This window comes from Macaca nemestrina, chromosome 16, assembly GCF_043159975.1.
Source record: "Macaca nemestrina isolate mMacNem1 chromosome 16, mMacNem.hap1, whole genome shotgun sequence".
Taxonomy (NCBI): Eukaryota; Metazoa; Chordata; class Mammalia; order Primates; family Cercopithecidae; genus Macaca; species Macaca nemestrina.
This window is the reverse complement of record NC_092140.1, coordinates 101,063,625-101,083,774: the sequence shown is the minus strand read 5'-3', so window position 1 is coordinate 101,083,774 and position 20,150 is coordinate 101,063,625. Positions and strand designations below refer to the sequence as shown.

The following is a 20,150-nucleotide window of genomic DNA, read 5'->3' as shown; positions in this document are numbered from 1 at the left end:
AAGACAAGGGATACACGGCAGTTATGGGACCCTGTCTTAGGCAAGCGGCATTAGAAGGGGAGCTCTTGGCCTGCCTTGTGATGCAAGATCCACAAGGCAATCAGGTATAGGAGCCCATCACTTTCTTTTTTTTTTTTTTTTTTTTTTTTTTTTTTGAGATGGAGTCTCGCTCTGTAGCCCGGGCTGGAGTGCAGTGGCCGATTCTCAGCTCACTGCAAGCTCCGCCTCCCAGGTTTACGCCATTCTCCTGCCTCAGCCTCCCGAGTAGCTGGGACTACAGGCACCCGCCACCTCGCCCGGCTAGTTTTTTGTATTTTTTAGTAGAGACGGGGTTTCACGGTGTCCGCCAGGATGGTCTCGATCTCCTGACCTCGTGATCCACCCGTCTCGGCCTCCCAAAGTGCTGGGATTACAGGCTTGAGCCACCGCGCCCGGCGAGCCCATCACTTTCAACACCTATAATGAGATAAGAAAAACCATTAGAGGAAACAGCTGCTAGCCTATTTACAAAAGGGTTAATTGAGGCCATAGCAGACAACGTCCATATGACCCCATGGGTCTGGTCAGTGCTCGCTCAAACAACTACAGAGGCCAGTCAGTACCTCCTCTGGAAGGCAGAATATGATGAGTTTTGTGAACGACAAGCCAACCAGAATCAATTGGCTGGGCAAAACACATGGGTCACTCAGAAACAAAATTGTTGGCACTGGAGAAGTGCACCTAGCCAAGCAGAGTGCACGCTCTCTAACATGTCACAATTTGGAGGGAAGAAAAGCAACTATACAACCTCTAATCATGCCCATCCCTGTTCATCTTTGGGAATGGCTATTAGCCCAATCGGAGGGGGGGGGTGGGGGTCACTATGCAGAGCCCTCTCTAATAGTGGCCACTGTTGTAATTCCTGCCCTACCCCTCACATGACTGTCTCAAGATCCTATTCAGGTAGAACAGTGACCTTTCAAAGGGAGAGAAATTACAACAAACCCATGTATTAATTGAGGAACAATTAAAAGCTGACCATATAGAACCAGCAAACAGCCCTTGGAATTCACCCATTTTCGTCATTCCCAAAAAGTCTGGTAAAGGGAGACTTTTGCATGACTTACATGCTATCAATGCTAATTTGCAACCTGTGGGGCCCCTTCAACAGGGGCGCCCTTCCCCGCAGTGATTCCTCGAGTTTGGCCTGTAGTCATTATTGACTTAAAAGACTGCTTTTATGCTATTCTCGCAAAACAGGACAGATAAAAATTTACGTTTACAATACCAGCTATCAAAAATGAAAGGCCAGCTCCCCAATTTCACTGGAAAGTACTTCCTCAAGGAATACTGAACAGTCCTACCATGTGTCAGTATCATGTAAATCAGGCTTTGCTCCCCAGTAGAAAAGAATTTCCTAACCGCAAGATCATCCATTATGTGGATGACAGCTTACTGGCAGCCCTGACAGAGCCAATACTTTTGAATTTATATGCCTCTGTCAAAAAGAATACACAGTTAAGAGGCTTAATCATAGCACTTGAAAAGGTACAGCTGTCCTCTCCTTGGAAATATCTTGGATATGTACTAACATCCCAGTCAGTAAGACCTCAGAAGTTTAAACTGAATAATAACCACAGGTTTGTTTACTTATGTTGACCAGGAGCTGACTGTTGATCATTCACGCAGGTGACCCTTCCCTGAAGGGGGAACAATGTTAATTACCTGCAGATTGTGTTTCCTCCAGGCTTTCAGCATGATGTCTGTACTGAATAAAAACAAGCAGCACCAGCTGTTTGAGACCACGCACTCTTTGGCCACTAGTGCCCAGCGGCCCCCAGCTGCTCTTAAACACTGCATACCTGAGTACTCCTTTCAGCTGTTGCTCAGCCAGAGTCTGCAGGACAGCCCCGGCAGATCCCCAAGCCCAGGTGATCCGGGCTAGAAAGGGGAACTCCAGCAGGTTGGGGAGATGCATGTGTCTGGCTTCTAGGCAAACCCAAGAAAACCTACACCCTGCTTCACCTGCAGGAAGAGTGAAGGAATTCTTCACCAAGGCCAGAAACAGATTTCTAGAATGACTTCAGTAAAGAAGTTTCTTATTTTTGAGACAGAGTTTCGCTCTTGTTGCCCAGGCTGGAGTCCAGTGGTGCGATCTCAGCTCATTGCAAACTTTACTTCCCGAGTTCAAGTGATTCTCCTGCCTGAGCCTCCCGAGTAGCTGGGACTACAGGCGCCCACCACCATGCCCAGCTAATTTTGTATTTTTAGTAGAGATAGGGTTTCTCCATGTTGGTCAGGCTGGTCTTGAATTCCTGACCTTGTGTGATCTGCCCACCTCGGCCTCCCAAAGTGCTGGGATTACAGGCATGAGCCACCACCCCTGGCCAGTAAAGAAGTTTCTAACAACAATGTTGGGTGCAAAGAGACTTTTAAAAAAAATCTTGGCATTTTGATGTAGGTAAATCTATTGCTGGTGCATTGAACTTACAACAAAAGATCCTGGAAACCTAATGGGTCTATACAACAAAGAGATTATCATATCTTCTACATTCTAGAATGCCTGACCAATGATGTTAAATAGATAGTAAAGGATTTCTAGCTTGAATCTTTGATGTGATAACAGCGGAGTAATACCATAATAGTTTTCACACTTGCATTTTTGGTTTCTTTAAAAACAGCAATAATTACATAGTAGTTTGATGGTTTTTCAAGCGTTCTATAGGTTTTTATTACACATTTTTTTTAAGATGTGATGACTCTATCACCCAGGCTGGAGGGCAGTGGCACAATCACAACTCACTGTAGCCTAAACTTCCAGGGCTCAAGTGTTCCTCCTGCCTCAGCCTCCCAGGAAGCTGGGACCACAGGTGTGTGCCATCACACCCAGCTAATTTTTTTTTTTTTTTTTTTGTAGAGATGGGGTTTTGCCATGTTGCCCAGGCTGTTGTTGAACTCCTGAGCTCAAGCAATCCACCTGCCTCAGCCTTCCAAAATGCTGGGATTACAGGCATGAGTCACTGTGCCTGGCATCTCCATCATTTCTGCAGGATAGTTTTGACAGATATAGAATTCATGGTTGCCAGTTCTCTTGTTTTCTTTCAGCACTTTATATCATCCCACTGCCTTCTGGCTTCCGTGGTAATAAATTGGCTGTTAATCTTACAGAAGGTCCTTTGTATGTAGTGATCATTTCTGTCTAGCTGCTTTTAAGCTTCTCTGTCTTTGGCTTTCAACAGTTTGAATATTAATATAATGCTATTGTGAACTCCTTGAGTATATCATACTTAAAGTTCATTGAGCTTATTGGAAATGTTACATTATATCTTTTATCAAATTGGGACTTTGGGGCCACTGTTTATTCAGTCACTCTGAACAGTCTGCAAACACTCTGCGTTCTTTTTACCCTCTTATTTCTGGGACTCCCATTATCCATGTGCTGGTACACTTGATGGTGTCTATAAGTCTTTTGGACTTTGTTCTTCATTCTTTTACTTTCTACTCCTTAGACTTAATAATTTCCATTGTTTTCTTTTTTTTTTTTTTTTTTTTTTTTTTTTTTTTTTGAGACGGAGTCTCGCTCTGCCGCCCAGGCTGGAGTGCAGTGGCCGGATCTCAGCTCACTGCAAGCTCCGCCTCCCGGGTTCACGCCATTCTCCGGCCTCAGCCTCCCGAGTAGCTGGGACTACAGGCGCCCACCACCTCGCCCGGCTAGTTTTTTGTATTTCTTAGTAGAGACGGGGTTTCACCGTGTTATCCAGGATGGTCTCGATCTTCTGACCTCGTGATCCACCCGTCTCGGCCTCCCAAAGTGCTGGGATTACAGGCTTGAGCCACCGCGCCCGGCCAATTTCCATTGTTTTCAAGTTTGCTCATTCCTTCTTTCACCTGCTCAAATCTGTTGTGCATCACTTGTGAATTTTTCATTTAAGTTATTGTACTTTTTAAACTTTTCTTTTTTTTAAGAGACAAGGTGTTGCTCTGTCACCCAGGCTGGAGTGCACGAGTGTGATCATAGCTCACTGCAGCCATGGACTCCTGGCCTCAAGTGATCCTCCTGCCTTAGCCTCCTGGGTAGCTAGGGTCACAGGCGTGTGCCACCATGCCCAGTTAATTTAATTTTTTTGTAGAGATGGGGTCTTGCTATGTTGCCAAGGCAAACGCTAAGCCTCAAGTGCTCCTCCTGCCTTAGCCTCCCAAGATGGTAGGTTTACAGGCATGAGCCACCATGCCTCATCCTATTGTACTTTTTAACTATATAATTTTGTTGGTTCTTTTCAGTTCCAAAATTTCTGTTTGGTTCCTTTTATAATTTCTATCTCTTTATTAATCTTTATCTTTAAAATAATTTCAACTTTTATTTTAGATTCAGAGGGTGCATGTGCAGGTTTGTTACTTAGGTATAATTTGTGGTGCTGAGGTTTGGGGTATGATTGAGCCCCTCGCCCAGATACTGAGCATTGTACCCAATAGTTTTTTCAACCCTTGCCCCTTTCCCTCCCTCCTCATCTAGTAGTCCGCAGTGTCTATTGTTGCCATCCTTATATCCATGGGTACCCAGTGTTTAGCTCCCATTTACAAATTTGAACATGCGGTATTTGGTTTTTCTGTTCCTTTATTAATTCACTTAGGATAGTGGCCTCCAGTTGCGTCCATGTTGCTGCAAAGGACATGATTTCATTCTTTTTATGACTTCATAGTATCCCATGGTGCATATGTACCACATTTTCTTTATCCAGTCCATTGTCGATGGGCACCTGAGTTGATTCCGTGTCTTTGGTATTGTGAATAGTGCTGTGATGAACATACTAGTGCATGTGTCTTTTTGGCAGAATGAGTTTTCTTTTGGATGTGTACCCAGTAATGGGATAGCTGGGTCGAATGGCAGTTCTGTTTTCAGCACTTCGAGAAATCTCCAAACTGCTTTCCACAGTGGTTCAACTAATTTACATTCCCACTGATAGTGTATAAGCATTTCCTTTTCAGTACAGCCTTGCCAGCATCTGTTGTTCCTTGACTTTTTAATAATAACCATTCTGACAGGTGTAAGATGGGATCTCATTGTAGTTTTTTCACTTCTCTGATGATTAGTGATGTTGAGCTTTTTTTCATGTTTGTTGACCATTTGCATGTCTTCTATTGCATATTCTCTATTTATTGAGACCTTGTTCTCCTGGTTCTTTCAGTTATTTTTCTATGTTTCCCTTCACTTTTTGTCAATGTTTAAGACAGTTTAAAGTATTTGTCTAATAATTCCTATGTCTGTGCTTCCTTGGCTCAGGGACAATTTCTGTTCATTTCTTTTTTCCTTTGAATTGGCCATTTTTTAACTTTATTTTTTTTTGCATGCCTCATAGTTTTTTGTTGAAGATTGGACATTGTGAACATTATGATGTGGTAACTCTAGGAATCAGTCTCTCTCCTCCCCTAGAATCTCTGGTTTCTTGGACAACCCTATAGAGTAGGTTGTAATGATGAAACTTGGTAAATTACCTTGTCCCCAAGCCCCTCCGTAATAAATTGTGGAGTCAGGATTCAACGCCATACCCTTTCCACTCTATTCTCTACGCTATCCTTTCTATTCTCATTTTATTCAGTATCCTAAAAATCTGAATCTTCCGCATTGCTTTATTCCCATTTCAGTGAATCTCAGATCTGTATCTCCAGCCCCCGCCTCTCTTGAATGGCGGATAGATATATTTCCAACTGCTTACAAACACTATCACGAATTTCAAACTCAGGAAGGCTTAAACTAAATGTATTATCTTATTCTCCTGTTTGCCCAAACTTTCCCGAAATTTTTTTCTTTCCTACCCTTGTGAATCCCTTCCATTTCTCAGTTAAAGGACAGCACCATCCACCCACCTCTCCCAAAGCCGAGCTCTGTATTAATCCTCATTGACCAAATCCCTCCTGAAATAGGAAACTGAAACAAAGCCCTGAACCCTCCGGCTGATTTTGGAAGAGAAACCCCGCCAGAGGCCGGGTCCCGCTCCCCACCGGGCGGACCCGATTCCAGGCGCGTTCTGGTGACTGTCCCTGCGTGGGACGCTGCGCTGGCCTGGTGCGGGGCGGGGTTCCGGCGCAGTGGCGCCCGCCCAGCCCCAGGGCAGGGAGAGCCTAGAATCCGGAAGCACGGAGTGCCAGGAGTGGAATCGGAGCGCCGGGAGCCGGCGGGATCCTCTGGCAGGTGCGTGGGCGCGGCGGGGTCGGGGGCTGCCCAAGGTTCCTGCAGTCCTGGCCAGGAAGTGGCCCGTGTGCTCTGCGCGGCGTCTTCTCCGCCAGTGGCTGCGCCCTTGTCCTGCGCGGCGTCGGCGCTGGGGGCCTGATGGCGCTGTGAGGCCCGGGGCGGACGAGCTAGTGCAGCCAGCGCGCTCGGGAGGGATGTTGCGGTCGTTCCGCTCAGCCCCGCAGCGCGGCCCGGGTGACGAGAAACTGGGTGCGGTGGGGGGCGCCCACCGGAGCCGGCACTCACACCAAGTCTCCGGACCCCGGGCGGTGTGGTTCGCAGTAGAATGTGCTGTTTCTTGTTTCCTTTATGCCAAATGGCCTTCTTTCCTAAAGTTAGGTTTCAAATTGTGCAAAAGTAAGGGGGTTTGGTGAGTAATCAGGAAGTACCATCTGACCCCGTATTGGGAACACCGTGGTAGAAACAATGTGTTTGTTGAGGTCCAAAGTTGAAAACCTCTAACTCAGTCAAGTAATTCCTGGTGGGAGGGCCAAATGATTCACCCAGGGGTCGAGTTGGTAGATCTCAGCTTCTAGAAAACCAAGGCGCTGCTAAATATTCAAGCCCAAGCACTTTCGATTCTGGACTGCTGCATGACAACAATTATATGACAATGTCCAAGCATAGTGCTTTGATAAAGGGGAAATTCGCTCTGAGTATGTGCGTGTTGCAGATTATTTCATTACATCTGACTTGATCATTTGTTGAGTAAACATTAGGTCCTGTCTGTGTGCGTAGAGCTACTGTAAGTCATAGGAGTGGAAATAAAAGTAGTACGTTTGTTGTTTAAGGGTTTAATAATCCCATTAGGAAGGTGCATTACTGATGCCATTTGGGTCCAAAATGCGAATAGTGTCAGAAGGCTTTCCTGTAATCCTGGGCTTTAATGGATGCATGTGAGAGTTTTTAGTAAGCAAGCTTTTATTGAATGCCCACTGTATATCAAAAGTGATCTTAGCGTGCGGTGACTCACACACTTTGGAAGGCGGAAGCTCTAGAATCAAGGCTACCCAGAAGGGGACTCCTTGCGGTTTTGCCAGTGCTAAAGACAAACACCTGTGAAGCAGGAAGCCCCTTGATTCCACCTACACCAATGGTTTGTGGATAGAGCAGCCAGGAGTTTGTGAGGAGGCGTGCTGAGGGTTTCTTAGGAACCGGGGCTGTGCCCTGCTGTCTTTGGACGGAAGACACTCTGTGAATGCTATTTTGGGAAGAAGCTGGGAAGAGGGACAGGCTGGAGTGACTGCAGATTTGCCTTAGAGAATAACCAGCCCCTAGCTCGGTGTCTGCCACATCTCATGTCTGCATAATCAGCGCTGATGAAAACATGAACTAACTCTGTGTTTAGAGAACATTTTCAAACAAGGAAGAACTGGTGGCGCATGTCGGTTAGGAGCTGTTAACCCAGAAGAGGCCTGGCTTTTTAGAGAGACTAGAGATGAATCTGTGGAAAGAGAGAAGTCAAGGCCTGACTTGAGATTTCACGAAACCCAAAGTGTGCCTTTCCATACCTTCCATGCAGCCACAGGTGCTAAGAGCAGACTGCAGATTTATGTTTAGTATGTTTTTACTCTGGGCCGGGCACGGCAGCTCACACCTATAACCCCAGCACTCTGGGAGGCTGAGGCAGGAGGATCGCCTGAGCCCAGGACTCTGTGACCAGCCTGGGCAACATAGTAAGACCTGACTCCAAAAATAAGCTGGGCATGGTGGTGCAGGCCTGGGGTCCCAGCTACTAAGGAGCCCGGGGTGAAAGGATTGCTGGGAAGGGAGGTTGAGGTTGCAGTGAGCTGTGACAGTGACTGCACCACTGCACTCCAGCCTGGGATACACAGCCACACCCTGCCTCCAGTAAAATAAAATGTTTATACTTTGATTTCACAACTGCGTGTATGTACTTAATGCCACTGAACTGTACACTTAAAATGGTTAAGATGGTAAATTTTATCTTCTGCATGTTTTACCACAATGTTTAAAAGGCTAAAAAATGTTTATACTCCTTGATTCACTAATTCCACTTCTGGCCATCAACTCTAGGGAAACTATGACAGAGATGTGGCCAAAAAATATATGTACAAACATTTTAATTAAAGTGTATTTCAAATAGTGAACACTTAAGTAACCAAGTATCTGATGACTTGGGGAAGGATGAAATAAATGCAAAGCTTATGTAACCACTAAAAACACCTTCAAAGAATATTTACTGACATAGGGAGAATATCACTGAAAGCTAAATAAGCTGTGAAGGTGAAAGTCCTATTTAAAAAGTAAAATAAGAGCAACTGGCTCTAACATTGAATATAGAATATTAATAATTTAGAAAATACAATGATACAAGAAAGAATAATACCAGAAAAAATATTAAAATATCAACAGTGGGGGCCAGGTGCGGCGGCTCATGACTGTAATCCTAGCACTTTGGGAGGCAGAGGTGGGTGGATCACTTGAGCCAGGAGTTTGAGACCAGCTTGGCCAACGTGGTGAAACCCCCATCTCTACTAAAAATACAACAATTAGGTGGGCATGGTGGCGCGTGCCTGTAGTCCCAGCTACTTGGAGGCTGAGGCACAAGAATTCCTTGAACCTGGGAGGCAGAGGTTGCAGTGAGCTGAGATCGTGCCACTGCACTCCAGCCTGGGTGACAGAGCGAGACTGGCTCAAAAAACAAAATCAACAGTGGGGTTATTTCTGGATGGAGGGATCAGGTGCTTTTTTAAAAACAACTTTATTGATATGTACAACTATTATATATCCAAAAAGTACTATTTAAAAATGTATTGGGGTACAATTTACATACCATTAAATTTACTCATTTTAATTGTACAATTCAATAATTTTTTTTTTTTTTTTTTTTGAGATAGGGTCTCTGTCACCGAGGCCGGAGTGCAGTGGCGTGATCACAGCTCACTGCAACCTTGACCTCCCAGGCTTCAGTGATCCTCCCACCTAAGTCTCCTGAGTAGCTGGGACCATAGGCATGTACCACCATGCACAGCTAAGTTTTGTACTTTTTGTAGAGAGAAGGTTTTGCCATGTTGGCCAGGCTACTCTCAAACTCCTGGTCTCAAGCGATCTGCTCCACTTAGTCTCCTGAAGTGCTAGGTTTACAGGCATGAGCCACATTGCCTGGCCCAATTCAATAATGTTTAATAATTTAGCAAGTTGTGTACCATCACCGCAGTCTAGTTTTGAGCATTCCCATCATATTAGGTGCTTTTTGTTTTTTCTTCATAGTGATTAACTTTTAACACAAAAAATTGTTCAAACTTTGATTCAATAGTTCTAGTTAAGTATTATTTTCTAAGATGGCTGTTGGAGATGGAAACAAGGATTTGCACATAAGGATGTTCATCACAGCTTTTTATGATACCAAAAATTAGAAATGATTTAATTTTCCAACAATAACTCATTTACAGTCCATATCTGATAGTCTCCATTAAAAATGTTTTCCAATAATATTTAATGACAAAATGCTCAAGATGCTGACTGGTAACAGCGAGATAGGTAGTGTAATTTCAGTTTTGATAAAAAATATAGTCCGCAGCTGGGCGTGGTGGCTCATGCTTGTAATCCCAGCACTTTGGGAGGCTGAGGCGTGTGGATCACTTGAGGTTGGGAGTTCGAGACCAGACTGGCCAACATGGTGAAACCCCATCTCTACTAATAATACAAAAATTAGCCAGCCATGGTGGCAGGCGCCTATAATCCCAGCTACTTGGGAGGCTGAAGCAGAAGAATCGCTTGAACCCGGGAGACAGAGGTTGCAGTGAGCCGAGATCTCACCACTGCACTTCCATCTAAGTGACAAGAGCGAGAATGTCTCAAAAAAAACAAAGTGTTAATAATACATAGACCTAGAAAAAAAGCCCAGAAGAAAAATGCAAAACAAGATGCTAACGTAGCCTTAGGTTTTGAGATTTGTTTTGTTTTGCTGTTATACAATTCTGTATTTTTCATATTTTCGACAGTGACCATGAATCACTTTTCCAGGAAACACTTTTTAAACAGGTCAGAGGATTTTACACATCCAGGACCCATCAATGTCCTGGAAATTATTAAAGAGTCATTAAAGGCTTTTAGTGGTTTTTGTGTGTGTTGTTTTTAATTGTCAGAGATTACATTGACTAGCATAGATTAACCTAAATAATGTGGTGTAATTTTCTCTTTTTTTTTTTTTTTTTTTTTTTTGAGATGGAGTCTCGCTCTGTCACCCAGGCTGGAGTGCAGTGGCCGGATCTCAGCTCACTGCAAGCTCCGCCTCCCGGGTTTACGCCATTCTCCTGCCTCAGCCTCCCGAGTAGCTGGGACTACAGGCGCCGCCACCTCGCCCGGCTAGTTTTTTGTATTTTTTTCAGTAGAGACGGGGTTTCACCGTGTTAGCCAGGATGGTCTCGATCTCCTGACCTTGTGATCTGCCCGTCTCGGCCTCCCAAAGTGCTGGGATTACAGGCGTGAGCCACCGCGCCTGGCCCGGTGTAATCTCTTTTACGGTACCCCTCATTTCATCCCTCCTATCTCTGCACAGATGCTAATTATTGAATGTAAGAGGCAGTCAGCAAATGAAACTTTTACATACTAATGTTATGGAAAGGCAGAATTACATCAAGAGACTTCAGTTTAACTGGACCTCAAAAGAAAGATTTAAAAATATGAATCCTTAATATGTTCATTCATTGTGTCCTGGATGGGGGAGACAGCATGGGGTGAGGAAGGGCTGGGGGTCCCAGGGAGAAAAACTATAAGATATAACAGCATGTGTCAAGACTTGGAGGACCAAGCTGTGGGTTTCTTCCTCCTGAAGAAAAGGCCAGTGTGGCCAGGAGGGAATGAGATAGCTGCTGGCCTTGAACCATGATAAGCAATTTGTATTTTATCTGAAATGTCATTTAAAACCAAAAACCAAGATTCCTCAAGCTGCAGCGTGGAGAAGAGATTGAACCGCAGGCGCAACAGGAGTGGGAGCCGGTCAGGATGAGAGGGTGTGGGCCAGGGTGGCAGCAGGAGGGACAAGTTCTATAGATTGGGGCTGTATCGGGGGCTGTGATGGAAGAGGTACGACTGGCAGAAGGTGATGGGGCTGCAAGGAGTCAAGAATAGCACCCAGTAGTTGTCTCCAGCCAAGAGGGGAGGAGGAGGCCTGGGCTGGGGATGTGGCGCCTCTGTGGTACCAAGGAGACCCAGAAGTGAGGTGTCACGGAGGCACTGGCATTGTGTCCTCAATTGGGAGCCCAGGGAATGGGCTCCAACACACACAGGGCAAAGGGCCTAGGTAGGGCGGGGCCTCCGGCCTGTGGGAGCAGGAGGTAAAAGGGCAGGCAGAGTAAAGGAGAAATGCGGAGCCCAACCGCGGTGCAGGGCTGTGGCCTTGCAGCGACTCAGCTTAGTCCCAAGACGCGCGGGGCCGCAGCAGAGAGCCTGCCCTGCCTACCCAAACTAACACAGGACCTGCAACCGCGATCCTCAAACTAGCACAGGACTTGGGAACCGCTTTGCCAACCTGCAGCTTACTTTGGGGGAGCCTGTTAGACGTGACTCCTTGCTTTTAAAAATTGACAAATACTGGTCTGGGCAACGTGGTGAAACCCTGTCTCTACTAAAAATAGAAAAAATTAGCCGGGCATGGTGGTGGCGGGCGCCTGTAGTCCCAGCTACTCGGGAGGCTGAGGCAGGAGAATTGCTTGAACCCGGCGTTAGCACAAACTAACATTTTGTAAGCTCCCCGCTGTTTTGCAGACCTTGGTCAAGGTGAAACAGTTCTCCCGGGTTGGGGTGGTGAGAAACATCCTTCCCAGCCACCTGACCACAAGGCCAACAAAGACTCATCTAAAGAAACATCCCTCTCATCTCTTGCTGGGCAAAGGTCCAAGGAACACCACGATAACATCCCGCCTGAATAAGGGCCAGAACCCTTATTCCGGGTTACAAATCAATACAAATCATGCGAACATCTAATTGATATCCTGCGGGGCAGCAAGCCATACTACCCAGACTCTTCCCGCCCATACCTATACGTACTGTCAGCCTGTAGGCAGCAGTGGGCTCTGGCGTTAGGCTGCTCCCCTACTTCTGTAGGTTTTATGCTGGACATAAAGCCTGCATTTGCAATCTCAGTCTCTCAATCTCTCAATCTCTCTCTCTTGCTCTCTCGCTCTCTCTCTCTCGCCCCTCTGTGTATGCGTGTGTGTGTGTGTGTGTCTGTCTGTCTGTCTTTCTTTAACCCTCACCTTTCCTTCCCGGAAGGCAGAGATTGCAGTGGGCAGAGATTGCAGTGAGCTGAGATCTGCCACTGTACTCCAGCCTGGGCAACAGAGTGATACCCTGTCTTTAAAAAAAAAAAAAAAAAGAGCCAGGCGCGGTGGCTCACACCTGTAATCCCAGATTTTTGGGAGGCCAAGGTGGGCAGATCGCTTGAGGTCAGAAGTTCAAGACCAGCCTGGCCAACATGGTGAAACCCCCGACTCTACTAAAAATACGAAAATTAGCCAGGTGTCTTGGTGGACACCTGTAATGTCAGCTACTTGGGAGACTGAGGCAGGAGAATTGATTGAATCCAGGGGGTGGAGGTTGCAGTGAGCCAAAATTGCACCAGTGCACTCCAGCCTGGGTGACAGAGTGAGATTCTGTCTCAAAAAAAAAAAAATTTTACAAATAGTGGAAATTAAACCCAATTTTTCACCATGTATTAATTTATTGTTAAATACACATTTCAATACAAAATTGAGAATGCATGGCATAGTAAATGAATTAAATTAATCCAGGCTGGGTGTGGTGCCTCACATTTGTAATCCCAGCACTTTGGGAGGCTGGGTTTGAGCCCAGCCTGGTCAACATGGTGAAACCTCCTCTCTACTAAAAATACACAAATTAGCCACGTGTGGTGGTGCGCACATGTAGTCCCAGCTACTTGGGAGGCTGAGGCAGGAGGAGGCTGAGGCAGGGGAATCACTTGAACCAGGGAGGCGGAGGATGCAGTGAGCTGAGGTCACACCACTGCGCTCCAGCCTGGGTGACAGAGTGAGATTCTGTCTCCAAAAAAAAAAAAATTAACCCAAATGCAGAATATTATATGTGTGTATATGTACACATACATATTCCATTTAAACATAGTTGTATATTTTTATTACCAGTTGTTCAGTTTTTCCCCAGAATGGCCTAACAGAAACCCACATAAAGAGTCTTTTTGAATGCCTAGAATTAAGTATAAAAAACTCAGGGTTTCACTATCAAATAATGTTAATTTTTAATTTAGAAGTAAATGGTTCCGTGTTCTGGAGTCACACACTTGATCTGTAACTGAAATCTGTCATGTTTTTATTCAGATGTATATTATGAGCCTGTACAAAGGGATTTTTGGTGTTGTAATATCAATCATAAAAGCTAGAAGTGATTCTTAAACCAACACACATGTTGCAAGCTAGGATATTATTCAGCTTTTGCAATGTTCAATTGATAACATGATTACAATATCTTTCTTAAGATAATGCCCAATTTTCCCACAGTTTGCTTGTATAATCTAAATTCACTGTCAATTATATTTACTTAAGAGAGAGTCCTTAAAAACTTTTTTCTACAGGATGATGATGGGGATCTTTGCAAATTGTATCTTCTGTCTGAAAGTGAAGTACTTACCTCGGCAGCAGAAGAAAAAGCTACAAACTGACATTAAGGAAAACGGTGGAAAGTTTTCCTTTTCATTAAATCCTCAGGTATTTCCAAATGTCATAAACTACAGTGTGATAAAATATCGCGCATTTGGGGATCGGGGTCTTGGTTAGAAGAGGAAGCAGAGATTAGCAGCAGGAGACAGTGAGCTACTCGAAGTTCATCAGGAGAGGCTGTGACATGGCCCATCGGGAGGCTGGGCCCCGAGAGGCAGAGGAGGCCCAGCCCTGTCCTCTCTCTCTTCCTTGAACTGCAGGACAGTCCCACATGTCCTATGAAATAGGATATTACTAGAGCACAGACAAATATGAAAATAGAATTTCAGACCAGCCATATCTATTCTTGAAGGAGAAAAGTCATAGTGCACAGGATTTGCAAAAAGTGCACTGTCGTCACTCACCAGTCTGTCAACGCTGGAGTGATCCACTGGTGAGCCAGGTTCCTGGGGGCAGAAAGAAAGACATGCAGTGCAGACTCATCTTCGCAGTGTAGCTTCTGCTGTTTGTTTTGTTCATTTAAAGGCTGCAGGAATCTACTTTCTGCCTCTTGAACTTGTAAGCCTGGCAGTTCAGAATAATAGGATTTTACAGCTGGATGAAATCTTGGAAATAATTCAGTCTAACCTCCTCTTTTTTACACCACCTCACTGTAAGAAGTAAAAATAGAAATCCAAAGGCTTTAGGTGCCAGACTGGCCTGTCCCTGTCCTCTGCTGTTCCCTCTGCTGACGGATTGATGAGCTGACTCAGCCTGCCCCTCCCTGGGCCTCAGCTCTGGGGCTTGGCCATAGTGAGCCTCATCTGTTCTGTGAAGCGTGTTCAACTCCAGCTGAATACCAGAAATGCAGTGTCCCTGTTTACTTCCAATTCAGGTAGAATTGTATATACTTCGCTTATACGGCTTCCCACACTGAGCTGTCTCACCATCTCTGTGGACACATGAATAATTCATGCCTGCTCTCCCTTCTCAGTTTGTCTTCTGTGTGGAGAACTGCCAACCTGGTCTCTCCTCTTTAGAAACTCACATACTGTGAGTGCAACCTTGTGGAAGTCAATGTACATAAACATGTGAAATGTGCATCCCAGCTCCTGTAGAGAAGGAGGCAGCTCTATATGTAATGATGAGGAACAACTGCCAAGATAAATTCAGTGGAAAAGCCAGCACGGAAGAGGCTGAGTAGCACGCTGCCATGTGTCTATGCACAGTGTAGCTCCACAGGATTTGTGAGGAGCAAGTGACAGCAGGTGCCTCTGCAGAGAGGACCTGGGAATAACAGTGAGGATGAAGTTAACATGTCATCATTTTTATTTTATTTTTTAGATATTCTACAATGTGAATTTACTGTTTATTAAAAAATAAGTAATAGTATAAGCTGGGCATAGTGGCTCATGCCTGTAAACCCAGCTGAGATGGGAGAATCACTTGAGGCTGAGAGTTCAAGACCGGCCTGGTCAACATAGCAAGACCCCATCTCTACAAAAAAAGAAGATTTTTTAAAATTACAAATTAAAATAATGAGTAACCTCTGAACCTCCGTTTCCACTACTAAGAAAATAATTGACCAAGTGCACAAAGATGTGTACATGAGGATAGTCATCACAGCATTGTTTACAATAATGAAAATTTAGAAATAACCTCCAGGGTTAATCAATGATGGTACATTTGTATCCATATTCTTTAAAAACAGTTGAGTTTTAAAATGTTTGTGTAACTAGAAACTTTGTTATTTATAGAGGTTTTTAGAAATTTGAGAAAAATTATCACAAACTACCTTAAAACAAGACTTTTTAAGGGTGAAGATTACAGATACAAAAAACTTACTGAAATGTTGTTTTTCCTGATGCATAATGGATTGACTCTTTTTTCCCTTAGTGCACACATGTAATCTTAGACAATGCTGACGTTCTGAGTCAGTACCAGCTGAATTCTATCCAAAAGAACCACGTTCATATTGCAAACCCAGATTTTATATGGGAATCTATCAGAGAAAAGAAACTCTTGGATGTAAAGAATTATGATCCTAATAAGCCCCTGGACATCACACCACCTCCTGATCAGAAGGCGAGCGGTCCTGGTAGGTATCTCATAGCAAGCGTTTAATGTATCATAGGTACTATAGGACACACTTGGGTTTGTCAAAGATATCATAGACAGAGAATTGACCAGAAATACTACAAAAACAGACTTCTCTTACCTCAGCAAATGGACAGAAAAATAACAAAGGACAAAAGACTACTTTAGCAATGGAAACAGATTTCTTGATATCCAGCCTAGTACGGTCAGATTCAAAATGGCCACAAAACACTGATCATCTCAGAAAACCTGATTGTGATTTTAACTAGGGGAGGGAAAAGCCTTGGTGTTAAACAGTGGTTACTACAACCTAATGACTGGAAATGTGAGGACCAGCATTTTGCTAAAGAAATTCTTTCCAAACAAAAGATTGTTTCCCCAACAGAAACATATTTTCTTTATAAACCCAGATTTTATTTTGGAAACTGGCCAAGAAGAAAGCCTTTGGACATGAGAAATGCACTCTTCCTAGTCACATCAAAAATCGAACAGTTCTGATAAATACTAACTTACAGTAAGCACATGGTATGTGTTAGATACCGTAAGGACTTGGCAGGGTAGAGCCTCCTTAGACAATCGTCCAGAAGGGCTGCTGCAGTCCCAGCACATGTCCCAGCAAATGATAGTTACAACAGAAATAGACAAAATAGTAAACTCTTTTCACATTGAAAACATATTGTATGACAGCCAGCATAATTTACTCAGATTCCAAATTACTACAAATACACTGATGATCTTTGGAATCTTGACAGTATAAATAAAACTGGAAAGAAGTCCTCACATGAAGAGTTATTCCTATATATCACAGTGCTCTAGATGGTGTTACTGTTTCTCTGTACAAAAAGTATGAAGCAAAAGCTCATGTAGAGCCCCTGACTTTCCCTCTTCTAAGCTAGAACATCTCCAGCTCCTTCGCTCGTGATGTGCCGACTCTCGGGAACTCATTCTGATCCTGTGCACTTTGTACTCTTCAAGAGGAAAGTGCCCATTGAAAATTGTACGGCTCTCTGTGAGTTTCAAATAATAACAGATGAGAATTCTCCTGATATGCCTGTTAAGATAGAATTAGAGGATGTTCTCACTATCTTGTAATGTTATACTTTCCTCTTACAATGTATACCTTCCTCTTATAATAGTATACCTTCCTCTTTTCCCACCGGGTTATCCTTAGATCACCAAAATTATAACGAATTTAAGGATATATTTATGAATCTTAACAATTCCAGCACTTAGGTTAAGGAAATAGAATAAGCCTTTGGGCAGTAAACAAGTGTGCTGTTTGCTTTAATTCTAGAAGTGAAAACAGAAGGTCTGTGCCTGGACAGTGCCACAGAAGAGGAAGACACTGTGGAGCTCACTGAGTAATTTTCTTCTTTCTGATTCCTGGGACTCTACAGAGTTTGCAAAATCTTGTGTAAACCTCAAGCACAGTATTAAAATTCTGTTTGTAGACTTTTTCATATTTTATTTTGTGTATATAACTCTTCAGTGATTTTTTATTTGAGTCTTTTTCTTCAACTAGTATAGTGATCATTATTTTAAATTCTCAGTATTAAATGAGATTGGGTGCAATTATTAGATTAAAAAAAAAAAAAAAACTATTTTCATCCTATTACTTTCCTGAGCAGCCTTTAGAGTAAAGACAGTTTGTTACTTTTGCCTGATATTTTCAAAAATGGAAATAGCAACAGCCTTCCTCAAATGGAGTACGGGAGTCTAAAGTTCTATATGGCTTCTTAAAGCACACGCAAAACATTGGGTTAACTAGGCATCGCATTCAATCTTGTTGTATTTGTTAATAATAGTGTTTAAAGAGAAGAAAATACAAAATGAAAAGTACAGATTATGAGAAGTTCTGACTCCTTCATTTTAGATAGGAATGGACTGTGGTCTGGAGAGGAGTGACATAGCTTCTAAGGGTCAGATCCAAAGCAGACACAAGTAGCCCATTCCCAGAGTGTGTGGCCCACTTCTTTCTGCCTCTGCCTGTGCTGCGTGGACACCGTCTTCCCGTGCAGTCGCTACAGTACTGGGTATCTGAGCTGGAGAATTATGCAGAGGAGGCATCCAGCTCATTTCAAATGATCTTTTAACAATTTCTGGAACAGCTAAGGAGGCCTTAGGGACTTACCATGTATTTTGTAAGGAATCTATCATATATTTTGTAAAGATGTACAAGAAAAATTTTATGAAATTCTGTTTAACCTAAAATCCATTTAATGTTAAAATTTTAATTATATGCTGTACAAATTTCAGGTTTGGTACAGAGAATGTTGAAATTCCTCATCTTCCTCAAGATTTTGAAGTTGCAAAATATAACACCTTGGAGAAAGTAAGAATCTGGTTTCCAGTTAGCAAAAAAAAAAAAACCTGTTTGAATGTCTTCTGATTGTTTTTCCTATTCAATCATTTTCTCAGTTTTGAAAAATTAGGCATATCCTGAATATCATATATTCCTTAAAATATGAGTTGATTTTATTTATTTATATATTTATTTATTTATTTTTGTGGAGACAAAGTCTCACTATGTTGCTGGTCTCGAACTCCTGGGCTCAAGCCATCCTCCCTCTTTTGCCTCCCAAAGTGCTAGGAATACAGGCATGAGCCACTGCATCTGGACCTGATTTTTAATAGTCAAGAAAATGTTTATGTTTATAAATTAATGTTTAAATTTTTAGTATTATAAAAGTAATGCATGTTCATAGCAAAAATTTTAAACAGTATAAAATATCAATACAGCATTAAAATAAAAGTCCTCTTCCCTGTTATTAACAGTTTCTTGTATCTGGAAAGGGAAGGTTTGACACTAAGTATTTACACTATGTTGCATTTCCATCCTTTTGTGTTACAAAAACAAAATCTTTTTTTTTTCCCCCCACAAAGTCATGCAAATGAAAATCAACACTAGTGTCTGGTGTGGCATCACTTGCCTACAGTCCCAGCTACTTAGAGGGCTGAGGCAGGTGGATCTCTTGAGCCCAGGAGTTTGAGGCTACCCTGGGCAACATGGCAAGACCTTTGTTTCTAAAATATACGTATAGATATAAATCGACACTACCCTTCAAAGTGATGTTCCATTTGTATTTTGAGATATGTTAATAAAATGTAACTCGAAAATAACATTTCCCTCTTTGATAAAGAAAACATGAAAAATGGTATGGTGTAAACATATACAGATCTATTTATGGGATGGTAAAAACACAGGAGGGAAACATAACAAAATATTAATACTGATTGTATTGCTGTCATAGGATTTTAGGAGATTTTAATTTTCTTCTTGATACTTTTCTGTATTTTCTAAATTATATCTCTAAATGAGCATATTTTATAATTATAAACAACATTTTCAAATGGCACATGTAGTTTGATGTTTCCCGAGTGCAGCTTCTGAAAGCACATCCTATTTTCCAGGTGGGAATGGAGGGAGGCCAGGAATCTGTGGTTGTGGAACTGCAGAGTTCGCGGGACTCCAGGGACTGTCCTTTCCTGATATCCTCACACTTCCTCCTGGCTGATGGCATGCAGGTAATGCTGTTTATGTTGATTCCTATGTGTTTATTGACCTCTGTTCATAACTCATTTCAATGAACCAGCCCGCCTCCCAACCTTTTTCTTCTTACCTGGTGTCTTAGCTCAGGCTGCTGTTAATAAATGCAACAGGCTAGGGAGCTTAAACAACAGACATTTATTTCTCACAGTGCTGAAGGCTGGAAGTCCAAGGTCAAAGTGCGGCAGGGTTGATTTCTTGTGGGGTTAGTCCCATTGTTGAGGTCCTGGGAGTTAGGACTTCGGGATATGCATTTTGTAGGGGTATAGTTCAGCCATAACACCTGGTAAGTAATTTTGCGAAGGGGAAATGTGTTCTCTTTTGGAGTGTGGGAGGGGAGGACCTCACCCCCTGAGTAGATCAGCACAGAGTCCCACTAGAAGGGAATGTTTACTGGGTGCAGGGTGTATAGCATTTTTGTTCTTGTTCCACATCACTTCTGGGATATTTTCCTGATATTTACACCTCTGAAAGCATTCCACTGATACACTTCATTAAGCACCTGCTGTGTACCAAGCAATCGACTAGGGCTGACACTCAAAGATAAAAATAGCTTCACAGCCTGGCCCTCAGAAATCACTGCCTAGAAAGAAAAACACTCATCGTTACAATCCACTGTGACAATTCCAGTCCTGTATATATATATATATATATATGAGGT

At 43.2% G+C, this 20,150-nt stretch overlaps 1 protein-coding gene across 1 annotated transcript in view; it reads left to right on the top strand.

The window, feature by feature from the left end:
- Positions 1 to 6,040: 6,040 nt before the first annotated feature.
- LOC105490236 (poly(ADP-ribose) polymerase family member 4) overlaps positions 6,041 to 20,150 on the top strand; it is a 92,725-nt gene continuing 78,615 nt past the window's right edge. Inside the window, exons 1-6 of the mRNA XM_071081530.1 lie at positions 6,041 to 6,169; positions 13,782 to 13,914; positions 15,742 to 15,943; positions 17,237 to 17,303; positions 18,199 to 18,274; positions 19,354 to 19,467. Of these exons, the coding sequence (XP_070937631.1) occupies positions 13,783 to 13,914; positions 15,742 to 15,943; positions 17,237 to 17,303; positions 18,199 to 18,274; positions 19,354 to 19,467 (591 nt within the window). The 5' untranslated portion in view covers positions 6,041 to 6,169; position 13,782. The remainder of the gene's footprint in view (positions 6,170 to 13,781; positions 13,915 to 15,741; positions 15,944 to 17,236; positions 17,304 to 18,198; positions 18,275 to 19,353; positions 19,468 to 20,150) is intronic.